The sequence below is a fragment of the Tetranychus urticae genome, chromosome 2 (assembly GCF_039701765.1).
Source record: "Tetranychus urticae isolate SD_2017Ah chromosome 2, NJAU_TeUrti_SD_1.0, whole genome shotgun sequence".
Classification (NCBI taxonomy): Eukaryota; Metazoa; Arthropoda; class Arachnida; order Trombidiformes; family Tetranychidae; genus Tetranychus; species Tetranychus urticae.
In genome coordinates, this window is record NC_142959.1 from 16,274,373 (window position 1) to 16,289,221 (window position 14,849).

Here is a 14,849-nt window from a genome sequence, read left to right on the forward strand (position 1 = left end):
ACAAAATAAAGTATTCCTAGAATACAAACGTTGAAGTTACCCAGTAACTAAAACCAATGAGATCCGAGATCTCAGAACGATGTTGGAGTGTTCCCAGAACACTAACAGCGAACTCAGTAAGAGTATTCCAATTGATTGCTGAATACGATTACAACTAAATGCAAAATTAACTATTTGCAAAACACAAAGCAAAATTAACAAAATTTCCAAATGAAATTAACAAATTGAAGTGAATAGAACAATTGTTCCCAGAACAATGAGTTTAACTTCCACTTCCAGTTGCGAGGGAAACAAGTGTCATTGGTTACCGAGTAACCATTGCAATGACCAAATGAACCTCCAACTTCAAAATTTAACAAATTAATTTAACAAAATACCCAAAATGAAAATAAATTAATTTAAACAGAAACAAGCATAATTAATTAAATCCAAGCATTTCCAACAGCTCATCATCAGCCTCCTCATTCCTGGAATGAGTTTCACTGTGGTATGGCCGCAGTCTAGAAACATGAACAATTTCTTTCTTAACTGGCCCTTTTAGGTTAATTAACTCATAATTAACTGGATTTATCTTCTTAATTATTTTATAAGGTCCCTTGAACCTATCAATAAACTTCTTGTTTCTTCCTTTAACCAATAAAGGCTGTTTTACCAAAACAAGCGAATGCAAATCGAACTCAGTTTCCTTATGCGTTCGGTCGTACAACTCCTTTGACTTCGATTGAGAATTCTCAATATTCGATCGAATCAATTCTCGAGCTTTAACCAAAGCATCTTCTCTTGTAGAAACTCGATTCCATTCAATTGGCAATCCAATCTTGGATTCCCAGGGAAGCCTGGCTTCCACACCATGAGCTAAATAAAACGGCGAATACTTAGTAACCCTATGAGGCGTCACATTGTATGCAAAAACAACTTCTTTCAGGAATTTATCCCACTCATTCGGATTGTTTCCACTGTAAATGCACAAAGTTGTACCCAAATAGGAATTAAATCGTTCAGTTTGTCCATCACTTTGTGGATGATAAGCTGATGTAGGCAAATGTCTAATGCCAAAACTTTTCAGAAAAGTTTCAAACTCCTCAGACATTAGATTTGTCCCTCGATCAGTTATCAGAGTTCCTGGAACTCCAAATCTAAGTATCCAATCACTGAACAAAACTTCAATAATTTGCTCACTTTCTGTTGATTTCACTGATGTTGCTACGGCAAACTTAGTTAATCGATCGTTGATCACCACAACATATTTGAAACCATTTTTCGACAGCGGTAGCTCCATAATATCCAAACTTATGTCACAAAATACGTTCTTTGGACATCTTATCGGGATCATTAATCCTTGGCTAGCTGCAGGATAAGGCTTTCTCCTCTGGCACTTATCACACTTTCGAATCACATTGGAAAGATCTTTGCACATTCCCGGCCAATAAGCTCGACACTTGAGTTTTTCCAAACATTTGTTCATACCCAAATGACCTTCATTATGAGCTTCGCTCATCACAAGAATTCTCAATTCTTTAGGAATAACAGGCACAAGTTCTTTTCCTCTTTTAAAGAACAAAATCTGATTCAGAATCAGAAACTTCTTTTTCAATCTGCTTTTTGCTCTCTTCGTTAACTCACTAGAGTTCAAAAGATCCCGGATCTTTAAGCAATAAGCATCTTTCAATTGCACATCCTTGAACTTTGCAACAGGTTCAATGTAACAAATCGAAATATCATTCTGATTCAATCTTCCTGGAAGATTAATCTCAACTTCATCATCATTACTGATCTCCTTTAGCGGATAGCGTGAAATGCAATCAGCATCTCCATGCAATCGTCCACTACGATACTTGACAACAAAATTAAACTCTTGCAATTTGATTGCCCACCGCATCAATCTCGGCGTCAGTCTTTTCGATGATGTGAACCAACATAACCCACAATGGTCTGTAACAACAGTAAATATGCGTCCAAACAAATAATGGCGTAACCTCTGTAAAGCCCAAACTATGGCTAAACACTCCTTTTCCGTCACTCCATAATTCTTCTCAGCGGGGTTCAAAGTACGGGAAATATAGCAGACAGGCTTTAGATTACCATCACTTTGACTTTGATATAAGACAGCTCCAATACCGTAATCGCAAGCATCGGTATGGATCTCGACTTTACCATCATTTTGAAAACATGCTAAAACAGGCTTACAAGTTATGACTCCTTTCAACTCCTCGTAAACTTTTCGTTCCCTTTCAGTCCAACTGAAAATAGCATTTTTCTTCAACATAATTGTTAACGGTCTAGCTAAATCACTAAATTTAGGAATAAATCTCCTAAAATAGCTACACAATCCAAGAAACTTTCTTATGTCTTTACAACTTTCAGGTTCCGGGAACCTCAGAACAGTTTCAATGTTACTTTGACTCGGAGAAATTCCAGCAGCACTAATATGATATCCTAGATAATCAATACTTTCACGGTTGAAGGAACATTTCTCTTTTCTCAGCTTTACATCAAACTTTCTCAAGCGTTCCAATACTTTTCTTAAGTTTAAATCATGCTCTTCCTCTGACTTACCAAAAATTAGTATGTCATCAAAGTAAATATAGCAAGAAATATAATTAAGTCCAGCGAGAACCCGGTTCATCGTTCGGACAGCAGTCGCAGGTGCATTCTTTAACCCAAAAGGCATTCTAGTAAATTCGTACAATCCTTGCGGTATCACAAATGCAGTTTTGCACTGATCTTCAGGTTTCATAGGAATATGCCAATACATAGCTGCAACGTCTAAAGATGAGAATCTTATACAACCTTCCAAGGCATCTAAAGCATCTTCAACTTTAGGGATAGGATACGGGTCCAAAGCAGTAATCGCATTCAGTTTTCGATAGTCTACGCAAAACCGAGTTTGACCATTCTTCTTTCCAACAAGTACAATCGGACTTGCCCAAGAACTTTCGCTTGGAATCGCTATTCCATCCTTCAGCATATCATTAAGCAATTTACCAATAGCTAGCTTTTCTGATACAGCAATCGGATAATACTTCTGGTAAATCGGCGGATGATTACCTGTATCAATCGAATGTACTGCATCCGGGATGCAACCAACATCTCCTGGCGATCTACTGAAAACATCTTTGAATTCAGTTAGATCCACAACAGCAGCAGAAATAACCGAGTTATTCCCTGCATTTGAGTTCCTGGAACTCACAACAGAATTGATTGTTCGCCTTGTCTTCACGACATCTCCATGAGGCTTAATCAATCTCACACTTTTATTCCCATAAGTTATCATAACATTATGGCGAGTACAAAAGTCGCTTCCCAACAACACATCTTGGGTTAACTTTTTCAGTACTATCAATCGAATTGGTATAACATGAAAATCTGCAACCAATTTACATTCAGTCCATCCATGCGGAACGTCCACGTTCGTATTTGCCATAGTCAATGGACCAAAACTCCATGCCTTCAAATCCAAACCACATCGAATCCTAAATGAGTCGCTGATTAGTGACACTCGAGCTCCTGTGTCCACTAATGCTCTGCTTCTAACTCCATTTATTTCAATTGGCAATGTCGGCAATGACACATTTTCGAGAAATGAAGCCAACGTCAAGGGTAAATCTGATGAATGAATACCAATCTCACTGGTTATCATCTGCCAATCATCTCTGAAACTCCTTAATGCTTCATCCTCATTCCGTACTCCCTGAGTACCTGATGTTCCTGGAACATCTCTTCCATTTTCTAATGTTCCCTGAACATTAGCGTTTGACGCTCCCTGAGCATCTGATGTTCCTCGAACATCTCCAACAATAGCTGAATTAACAACTGCACTTCGTTGGTTCTTCAATTGTAAAGAGTTAGCCTTTACCTTAGCAGCATCATAAACTTCAGGACAATGTTTCATGAAATGTCCAGATTTCATACAGTTATAACAAATAACTGTAGAAGGATCTTTTCTCTTGAACACTTTGTTCACTTTATCGTGCGGCTTGTCTTGCTTCTCTTCTTTACTCTTTTGGCTAGGCTTTGACTCATTCGACTTTGAGTCAACCTTTCGACCTTTTTCAATAATAGCATCATTGACTGAAATCAACTGCTCGAGAACTTCCAAAGTTCTTTTCCCATGCAGTCCCGTAGCAAAAGTACTTCTTAAGTTAGGTTCCAAACCTCTCAAAGTATAAGAAATAATTTCACTCTCCGGCATATCAGGATTAAAGTCCATGCATAACGACAAAATAGAATGCCAATACGTTGACAATCTCTCTGTTTTAAGATGAACCCGGTTCATCAATTTTTGAAAGATTACATGTCTGTCCTCATCCTTCACATAGGTATCCAAGAACAGTTTCCGAAACTGTGGCCATGTTTGACCTTTCCCAGCCATCTTAGGCAGGTAAATGTACCAATACCAAGTTGAGGCTTCCTCTTTCATTGAAGCTCCAACTCCTCGAATAAGTTCTGCTTCATTCCAATAATTCAGAGCAGCAACTTCCTCGTATCTCCTTAACCAACTAGCAGCTTTCTCATGTTCACCATGAAAATGAGGCAAAGGCATTGCCTTCATTAGAGCACCTCTAGTTCTCTCACCGTTCTCAGTTGTCGAAAATTCATCCAGAAAGGAATGCAATCTTCTGTTACCTGGCAATTGAGAATCGGATTCTCCAGTAGGATTCAGGGAATCCTCTAAACCTGTCGTTTCTTTTGACGATGTTGGTGTTCCCTGAACACGCAACTTATTGCTCTCAAGCAATTTCTCTTTATCACTTCTCGTCTTTTCAGCAACTCTCAAAGCGTGAATCATATTCACATGATCATTCTGAGTCTTTCTAACATCAGCTAGATCCTTCATTAGAATTTCTAAATTCGTACCTTGAGCTTGCAGAGCTGTCAAGACTTCTCCCATAGTCTTTTGTGTCTCCTGCTGAGTCTTTTCCATCGTAGCTAACGATTTCTGGAATATATTATTGTTATGCTTCAAAGCATTAATCTGCTCAGCTAATTCAGGTGACATGGTTATCTTAGATGATTGTTGTCTTTGTTGTTGAGGAACGAGCGGATCTTTATCATTCATTTTGAATTCCGGGAATTCTTATTGGTAATCGCACTGTAGCCAGAACAAACTTAGAACAGAACAATAGAATTCAGCAAACAATATCAGCAAACCAATAACGAATTCGACAAGCGCGAGTTCTAACAGCATAGGATTCCGAATCCAAAACACCAATTCTGCCCCCACACAGAGACAAAAGAACCACCAAAAAACAAAAACCACCAACAAAAGAGCACAGCTTAACACGAGATTCTCACAAATCGAAGGGCATCTCCACCAAATGTTGTATGACGTCCGGTTCCAAGTTCTTCTAACACACTTTGAATCACAGAAGCTTCCTAGAAGCTTAATTTCACCAGTATGGCTCAACCGGGTTGAGTAATTCACAAAACTTCAACAGGGTTGAAACTAAGAATTGACCGGGTAGTCAGTACTTCTAAACCAGTAATAGTCCAAGACTAATCACAGATCAAATGTAATACCGAGTATTACGATGAGTTTAACCAACCTAGTTGGTAAGGCTGAATATTCCTGGAATATTCACCAAAGCACAGATTCCTAGAATCTAATAAACTTGAAGGACACACGTTGATTCTTGATTACAAAGGTTTAATCTATCAAAGGTCACTTAAAACAATTGATCAATTTAGAGCTATTTATACAATTAAATACGGAAATCAAAAGTAAAGGATATTAAACAAAAAATAGAAAAGAAAAGGAAATACTGTATTTCCAGAGCAACAGCTCTCTTTAGCAACCCGGTTGCTAGTAACAGTAATTACAAAGCGCGAACATTGAAATGCACAACAACTGTCTTTAAATGAACGATCTCTTGTAGCAATAGGTTGAGGTGAGTTTCACCGGCGATTGAGTCTAATAACTGTCTTGAAATGAAAAATTTTTGATTCCAATAGAATGAATTAAATTACATTGACGATTGAGTGAATCCATTGTTATGAAATTTGATTACACCGCCTTCGGTCTATAGCAACAGAGTTGCTAGCCTTTCACCTCTTCAGATGATCCAGACTCTGGGGCTATCTTTGCTTCTCTAATTTGGTACGTGATTGATTTAAATTTAATAGTTCGTGCGGTGCTACGTATTAATTGTTTATGCAGTGTATTGCCATTAGTTACCCAAGATAAAAGGTCTCAAGTCTGGTGGTTAAAGCATTTGCTTATATTACATTTTTTTGACCAACTATCAACCAAAAGATTTGTGGATCAACATTCAAAAGATTCTGAAAAGGTTTGTAAAACTTATATGTCTCAATTTTCGTCATCCTCATACAGTCCATGGTCTAGAATGTATGAATAACTTGGACTAGAAAATTCTAATCTCACCTGCAGCTTTGTTTTTCTAGATTAATTCAATGTCAAGACCGTAGCAAAAGATACTATCTCAGAAATACCGAAACCTAAACAGAAACCGTCTATCACTAGTAAGTCACCGGTACATTATCTTAGGTAAAGTTTAGTAAATTCAAGCTATGTGAAACTTTGATTCCTGATGGCTAATACCAGTGATCGCCTATTACGGAGTGTTAGTAAGCGAAAGGTCACCTGCTCGCTAGCTCAACCTTCAAAAGATGTAAGTAAATCATTGCATTTAGTAATAAACTTATTTTTAAAAACTTATTATCAAATTATTTTCAGAAACTTGGAGAACATTTGGACCCGATGTGCAATGCGTCTTTCAACCATGTTTTTAAGCATGACCCGGACGCGTTCAAAATAATCTTTGAATATTTCGGCCAGCTTGTTGGTATCCCTTTTTTCCTGTCGATGCTGACTCTGTTGAATACTTAGGTGACGTATCGATTTTCCCCATTTCACCACATCAGAAACATGGTGCTGGTACTCTAAGACCTGTTTGCATTGGCAAAACGAAGAAATTGATCCTCCGTTTAGAAGTACAAAGGAATGGTGATCCAGATTTCGATAAACGCATATTAGCGGATAAACATGCCCTAGCCACGCGTTTTTCTAAATTAAAAGTCCTGACCATAGCAATCAGCAAGCGATTCTCTCACCTCAAGCATGAGATTCCTGTAATTGTTGACGAACATGTTTGGTTTGGAAAAAGGCACATACTGTGGAACATCATCCTGAGCCGATGCAAGTGTCCAAGAAATGGTCGAGTTAAACTCCCTCGATTGAGGAATCGGGTTCAATTATGGGGAACTTACAACGACCTCTGCAAGAGCGGTTTTTTGATTCATTAGCACCAGTCATCATCTATGGTCAATACAAGTTTTTAGGAGAACCATTATATCCGACTTTCGGTTTCTCACCAGCTGAGCGCTTTTTGCATTATTTGAGGAATTATCTTTCGTTCGATCACAAAATTGCAAATGAATTACCATTGATACTTTTGTTCAGAAAAAACTTATGCCAAAGTGACTTTGAAGAATTAACAGATGCCGTTGCCAACATACTAAGAGCTACGAACAATGAAGTAACTACTGGTACTGAGTCTGAGGGGGCAATGGTTAGAGAAATTGTGCTAAATCAAGACTTGAAATATTTGCATAATAATTCGCATAGATTGTGAATAATAATTGTAATTTACTGCTTAACTATCGAATAAAAAATGAATTTTGTAAACAATGCCCGATGTACCAATAAATTGTTCATTTCCGGACAGTTGATGATTACAAATTACGTCTATGAACGTATCCAGCTTATACCATTCTTAATTAACTGCATTGGTACGTCTCGTTGTTGTAGTAATACTGACTATGAATGCACATTGGATCAACGTTTATTGGTTGAAAATAATTCTCTAATCGATTTTGGAAATTACTGAACGATTTAATCGATTCCTCAATTTTGAATCTATAGCTTATACGAGCTCAATTGCCAATTGAATCATTACTTTTTGCCTCAAATTTAAGTGTCAAGCTCAACCTTTTGTCCTGTTTTAACTTTTTAATCCAATTTTAAATCACTATGATTTCTCGCGGCGCTATTATTTTCCGCCAGGTATCTATAGATAAACTGATATAATCTTCTTCAATCTTATCCTATGTTTATTTATTTTTTCAATCACTATTTCTGATTTTTACAACCAATTTCAGCTATTCGACAGGTCTTGTTGTGGTTATTCTTATCTAATTGGTGATCGGTCTCAAAATATCGCGTTGCTAATTGATCCTGTGTTGGAATGCGTTGATCGAGATCTCAAATTAACTAATGAGTTAGGACTTGAGGTAAGCTTTCAGGAAAATTATAACTGTCGATACAAAAGAGTGATCCTCTTATTCTTTCCATATCGTGAGTGATTGGATAAACTAGATTTTGGACGTGATAATTTACTTATAGTTTATCCTCATATTACAGATTTATGGATATGATATTATCTATCAATAAATACATAAATATCTACACATCAAAAACTCACTACCATTATTATACAATGTCTACATACAACTCACTGTCTATTATTGTAAAAATATCTAACTTTTTGTTTCGATTCTTGGGCTAAGGTTTAAGTTTCTCGATTTTCTTCTTACAGCTCAAATATGTTTTGAATACTCATGTTCATGCTGATCACATTACTGGATCTGGGATGATTAAAAACCGATTAAATACTAAAGAAAATTTAAAAGTGATGAGCATAATATCTGAATCAAGTCGTGCTCAGGCAGATATATGTGTTAGTGATGGTGAAGTCATTGATTGTGGGTCGATCAAGCTGACGGTAGCATATACTCCAGGTCATACCAATGGTTGTATGAGTTTGATTGACCACTTGAATAGACGAGTATTCACTGGTGATACCCTATTCATCAGAGGCTGTGGTAGAACCGATTTTCAGAATGGTAAATTTCAATGAATTATTTTGTTTTATACATTTTAAAATATGCTATCACCAGATTTTAATTGATCTTGCTTTTTTATTTCATCTGGATCAAGGCTCGGCATCTAAACTTTATGATTCAGTTCATTCGCAGTTGTTTACGTTGCCTGATGAATATAATGTTTTCCCAGCCCATGATTATAATGGTAAATAACTTACTAAAAACTATTTTCACATCATAAATTTAATATCATCATGTTTTTTTGTATAAACTGATTTGTTGGTCTCTTTAGGTCAATCGGTGTCGACTGTTGGGGAAGAAAAGAAATTCAATCCAAGGCTAACAAAATCAAAAGAAGAGTTCATCAAAATTATGGAAAATTTGAACCTTGATTATCCTAAAATGATGGGTAAGTTATTCCAGCTATTATAAAATAAACCGTTTTTATTGTAATTGTGATATTTTCTAAAACAGCACATTCTCCATAATTTTAAGCTTTTTTTAGGCATCCTCGATGTTTTTACAACAAATTAATTATTTTACCTCTCTATTTCAGATGTTGCTGTACCGAAAAACATGATTTGTGGTGGTTGATTAACGATAAATTAATTTTGTGTATGTCTCTCTGCATTGTCCATTCCTTTCATCAGTGAGAATATTTAAAAAATAATCTTAACTATTAGATGGAATCAAAAAATGTTGTGACTTTTAGAAATGCATCGATTATACTCAATCGGCTCAATATATTGACGCTTCTAGTCAATCTTTATTTTTCATTCCTGGTCTGTCGATTTTGTCAATTATATTTGTATTCTCACTTCTCTCGTATATTCTCTTGCTATATTCATCGAGTTCAAAATTACATAAACCTGTATATTTTTAATTCAGTCAGCCTTTCAAGCTCAAATAAATATAATTTTATAGATATTTGAACATGAATGAAAATGAATTTTGCGATAATTGATGAAAATTTTTCGCTTGAATCGACAATTGATTTACTGTTGATCGTCTCTGTGTAAAATGTTTCAGTATCGATACAGATATGCTTAGTATCGATAAGTATTCAAAAATATATCGATAATCTTGAAAAAAATTACTTTTGCAAAACAACTGTGACTAGATAGATTAATGTTAAAGTTAGCTAATTATTATTGATCAAAACTTTACTTATCATGTTATTCCATCCTTTTGATTTATTGTGTGTTTAATATTTTATTATTTTGTGATTTAATATTTTGCTGTTTCTAGACTAGCATAGAAGTTGACAATACCAGTTGCAAGTAACTCAAAGTAGTATCAAAGTGAAGAAACGAGCTCTCAATTGATCTTCTTGTGCCATAAAGGCGTGAAATAAATTGCTTCAAGATGACTCAACGTGAACATTGGAGAGGAATCATGGTAAGTTGGACCAGTTTTGCCTTCGATTTGCACTGTCACCCAACTATTCGCTTGTTTGACATATTTTATCTCAAAACAACAGGAATGGAGCTTTGAAGGCTTAGCTCTATCCACTCCATCTAATCAGTCTTGTAAGATGTATGATGCAGCTTTATCACAAGTAAGCATATTTGTTTTGTCTCTTTTTTTAATTGAGATCAATCACATTAAACTGTCTCATCTTTTTAATTAGGTCGTTGGCTTTTACGATGATCCACTTCTCGGTGGAATTGGAGGAACTTTTGACTCAATGTTTCTCGCCGATCCTGATTTCGGTAATCTAGATTCCAGACTTGTTTTTAATTCTTTTGTAATACTCCACAATATCTCAGAAGATAATTTTAGTCTATATCGACAGCAATGTTGATTCATACCTTGCGATTTGTGATCGCCCAATACTCAATTTTTATCTTAACATATGTTTAATCTATTTGTTTCTTGTTTACACAGTTTTAGGTCATTGTCTAAAGATTGATTTGATGCTGGCAGCTTTGGCTTCAACTACAACTAAAACAGAGTTAACTACCTCCATTGATAATCTTATAAAATTGTCTAAATCAGATAAACCCTTGACTGATCGTGAAAAGGCTCATGTTGATGCTACACTTCGATTAGCTCGAGGAGATCTTGATGGCGCTTGTCAAATATGGGAAAAGATTCTGTTAACCTACCCAACTGATTTGCATGCCTTGAAAACGTGCTATGATATTTACTTCAATCGTGGACAGTTCAGACAATTGAGAGACACAGTTGCGCGAGTTCTTCCCTTTTGGCAGTCATCAGACATTCCATTAAAGGGGTACAGTTGCTCAATTAATTGATTCACATCGATCTTGTCCAAGGTTAATTTCTCATCTAATCGAATTTTTCAAATATAGTTATCTCCATGGATTACTCGCTTTTGGATTTTGTGAAACAAATATTTTCGACAAAGCTGAGGCTCAAGCTCGTAGGGTAAGTCAACAGTCCATTATATTAACTTTAATATGCACATGTTGGAATTAATTAAAGAAGGCTAATTTTCCAATCTTCTCAACTTTCAGGCTTTAGAATGGAATCCATGCGATGGTTGGGCATCTCATTCTTTAGCTCATGTATTTGAAATGACAGTTCGAGTTGATGAAGGTATCAAATTTCTTCAAACAACTGAAGACGATTGGAAGAAATGTAATATTCTTGCAAGACACAACTACTGGCATAAAGCTGTGTTCCACATTGAAAACAATAGCTACGATGAGGCGATTAGTATCTTGGATAATATTTTGATTCCTCAGATCGATACTACACCTCATGGATTGGATTTAGCTGATGCAATTTCATTGTTGACTCGCTTAGGCTTCACTTGTCCTCAAGAAAAAGATTTTACAGCTCATTGGAAATCGACTTATAAAGCTTCATCCCCTTATCTTGGAACTCGAATTAGCAGTTTCCAAGATGCACATTATTTGCTTGCTTGTATTGAAAGTGGGAATGATTCAGTTGGTGAATCAATTCTTACTTCACTTCAGGAGCAAGATTATTTCTTCACTATCGATAAAAAAATCGTGAAATCACTTCTTGAAGCCATAATTGCCTACAAAAGAGAAAAATACAGCGAAGCTGTTGAACTTCTCTTACCAATTAAATACGATATTTCGAAAATTGGTGGAAGTGAAGCTCAGCGTGATCTTTTCAGTCAACTTCTTATAATAGCAGCCATTAAATCTAAATGCGAGCAACATCGAAAACTGGCCGAACACTTGTTGATTGAACGAGAAAATCTCAGATCAAACAGTAAATTAACAGCTGGTCTTTTACAGCAGCTAAATAGAATCAAATAATGGCATATTCATCTTGTCTTATTGTTTAAACCCGTGATATTTACACTATTATGCAAATTTACACTATTCAATAATACAATTCAAGTTGATGCTCAAAACGTAGCGAATGATCTTCACCAAATCATGTTTTAAAAAAATTATCCGATCATTCTGGTTCGCAAAACCTGGAAAAATCTTTGGAGAATGGACAAGATCATGACTTAAACTGCGCTTCGTAATTTTGTGTAACTATATTATATCTTAAAAAAGATAATATAATAAAACAATTAGTCTTCTTTTTTTTGTTCAAAAGTATTATGAACTAAATCATTAGAAATTTTATATTTAATGTATTCTGAAAGTGTATACAAGTTGGGTACTTTGCATGTTACATTAAATAACAAATAAATTGTATTTTTTGCAACTAATTTTAAATCAGTGTCTTTAAATTTATTTTTGCACATTTGCCGTTGCTTTATTTAGACAATTCAAACTTGATACAATATATTTATTTTGTAAATAAATGCGTTCTTTATACATAATGAACAAAATTGTCAATATTTTTGAATATTGATAAACCATGATAGTTTATGAAAAGTCTGGTCAGTATAATCCAAATCTATCCTTGATAAGATAAGTATTCATCTTCGTCAGACAAACCTGGATCGGAATAATCATCAGCACTGTAGTTATTCAAAATATCTTGCTCTTCAACTTGGGATTCTTTCAGCATTTCATCGGTCATTTGAGAGAGAATACCTCTAATCTGATCAATGACTCCTTCAGAACACCATCCATCTTTGTCATGGCAAACATCAGGCTCTGTTCCATCGTTAGCATGAACTAACTTTTGTACAGCAGGGACGTGAATCTCACGTAATTGATAGTGACACTGTCTACAGGAAGGTAAGATACCGGGTCGAAAGGTAAAAGTGGCCAGTAAACGTTGATCATCCTCTGGAACGGATTTGTCTGGTTCATTAGATGGTCCTGGTGCTGGTAAAAATATTGTTGACTGAATAACAGATCCTTGAGATTCTTGAGCTTTTTTAAAAGGTTCTCTTTTCAATAATGGCATAGCATATTCGTAGATACTTCTTTTTGGCATTATTTTATCGGAACTATCCTTTTTTATATAGGCTTGTTTAACACGAAAATCAAGAGTTTGATAAATTTTACAAGACTTGTTTTTACGAGGGTCAAAACCATACCTGACCCACTGACATCTAAAGGGACCATTTGGATAATAAAAGGCAACACATGGTAGTAAGATCTTCAACTCATCACGACCACATTTTAGTTTGTACAATAGAGCATTTCTTGACCAAATTGGACGGTTTTCAAATAACTTTTTAAGATCCTCAAGTAAATTTGCATTTTTTATGGATCCAGCATTCTTGATAAGCACAGGATTTGGTTCCATTGGAATCTCTTCATCCCAATTAATCAACATGGCAAGAATAGATCTAGGTTTACGAGTTAGACCGATGATTGACCGAGCTTGATGTGTTTCACCAACTTTGTTCATAAGCTCGTTCCGATGCACAGGATCGTCTTTAAAGTAATATTCTGTAGGTAAATCAAACCTACTAAAAATAGTTGGTAAAATTAGTAAAGGTGCTTCTGGATTAAAACTTGATAGAGATGAGAATGGATCCTGAGGTACAATATCAGCATAACGAGATTTGTATTTCGGTCTATCAGAATCTAGTAAAGAAAAAGAAAATAGATGTCAGCAATCAGAATAAGATGGACAAATAGAAAATTTCTTACCAGATGAAACCTTTTCCATGGGTAAATACTGGAAATCGGCTAAAGCTTTGAATTTGTAAGAAACGCTAATAAAACCAACAATCTGAGTCTCATAAATTTTCTTGACATTCCCCTGTTCGTCAGTTACAGTTGTTTCAATACATTTAACCAACAGATTATTAGTAGGAACTTTGTCACCCAAAATGGGATGGCTGAACAAGTCAGGTCGAGGAGACAATTCGAGCCTGGAGCCTGATTTTTTGAATGTTTTGATCAGCTGTTCGGTTCCGCCAATTGTTTCCATCATTTTATCCAGATTTTTGACTATTCCTGGATATTCTATTGACACTAATTCTTTGATTTGAGACATTGTTACACATATATTTAGGATTAAAATTAATGATTATGTTTAAAACAAGAACTGTAAAGATAAGAACGCAATTTGAGCTTTGTTTATAAGATTTGTTGATGTTAGAAGTTTACTCTTTGGTTACATTTCTAAGGTAAACAACTAAAAGCAGCATGAGTCTAGACTAGAGCTTAAAACAATCCTTACTGCGATTGGTTTCTTTTGACCCGCGCTTTTTGATGTTTATTTTTTTAAACTTTGATTATAATTTTTCTTAAGTTATTAATCATCGGACATAAAGACATTTTTTACAATTCAAAATATTTCCTCGCAATAATGAAAGAATTTCCAGATTTAACAAAACCAAGTCTGTTTGGGATTGACCAATTGACTTATCAATAGCCAAAATTGCTGAATACTTGTTTAACTTACAAAAATAGTTTAGAAGGATCGAAGGTAAAATTGAATTTCCTTGATTGAACTGTTCAAGTTAAAATCTAAATTTTTCTCTAAGAATAATTTAGTTAAGTGACTGTTCTCTGCAAGAAAATGCTCATCTCAGAAAATAAAAATTTTAAAAATTAAAAGTTTGATCACCGATGAAAGGACGTACAATGTACCTTCACACTCATTGCACATCGTAAGAGTTTTAGCAGTCAATCAATGTCTCA

General features: G+C 35.3%; 3 protein-coding genes across 3 annotated transcripts; 2 read left to right on the top strand and 1 right to left on the bottom strand.

The window, feature by feature from the left end:
* The first annotated feature begins 7,879 nt into the window (after positions 1-7,879).
* Positions 7,880-9,768, top strand: LOC107359713 (uncharacterized). Its single transcript, XM_015926252.3, has 6 exons — positions 7,880-8,023; positions 8,119-8,250; positions 8,556-8,862; positions 8,957-9,046; positions 9,134-9,250; positions 9,398-9,768. Exons 1-6 carry the CDS (start codon positions 7,991-7,993, stop codon positions 9,433-9,435), a joined length of 717 nt encoding a protein of 238 aa, XP_015781738.1. The 5' UTR covers positions 7,880-7,990; the 3' UTR covers positions 9,436-9,768.
* A 178-nt stretch (positions 9,769-9,946) lies between these two features.
* LOC107368111 (tetratricopeptide repeat protein 38) lies at positions 9,947-12,505 on the top strand. The gene is made up of 6 exons (XM_015935897.3): positions 9,947-10,239; positions 10,322-10,399; positions 10,472-10,553; positions 10,729-11,077; positions 11,157-11,232; positions 11,322-12,505. Exons 1-6 carry the CDS (start codon positions 10,207-10,209, stop codon positions 12,096-12,098), a joined length of 1,395 nt encoding a protein of 464 aa, XP_015791383.1. The 5' UTR covers positions 9,947-10,206; the 3' UTR covers positions 12,099-12,505.
* A 21-nt stretch (positions 12,506-12,526) lies between these two features.
* Positions 12,527-14,329, bottom strand: l(2)37Cd (general transcription factor IIIC subunit l(2)37Cd). Its single transcript, XM_015935906.3, has 2 exons — positions 13,851-14,329; positions 12,527-13,784 (listed from the first exon to the last, which is right to left on the bottom strand). Exons 1-2 carry the CDS (start codon positions 14,197-14,199, stop codon positions 12,697-12,699), a joined length of 1,437 nt encoding a protein of 478 aa, XP_015791392.2. The 5' UTR covers positions 14,200-14,329; the 3' UTR covers positions 12,527-12,696.
* Positions 14,330-14,849: the final 520 nt, after the last annotated feature.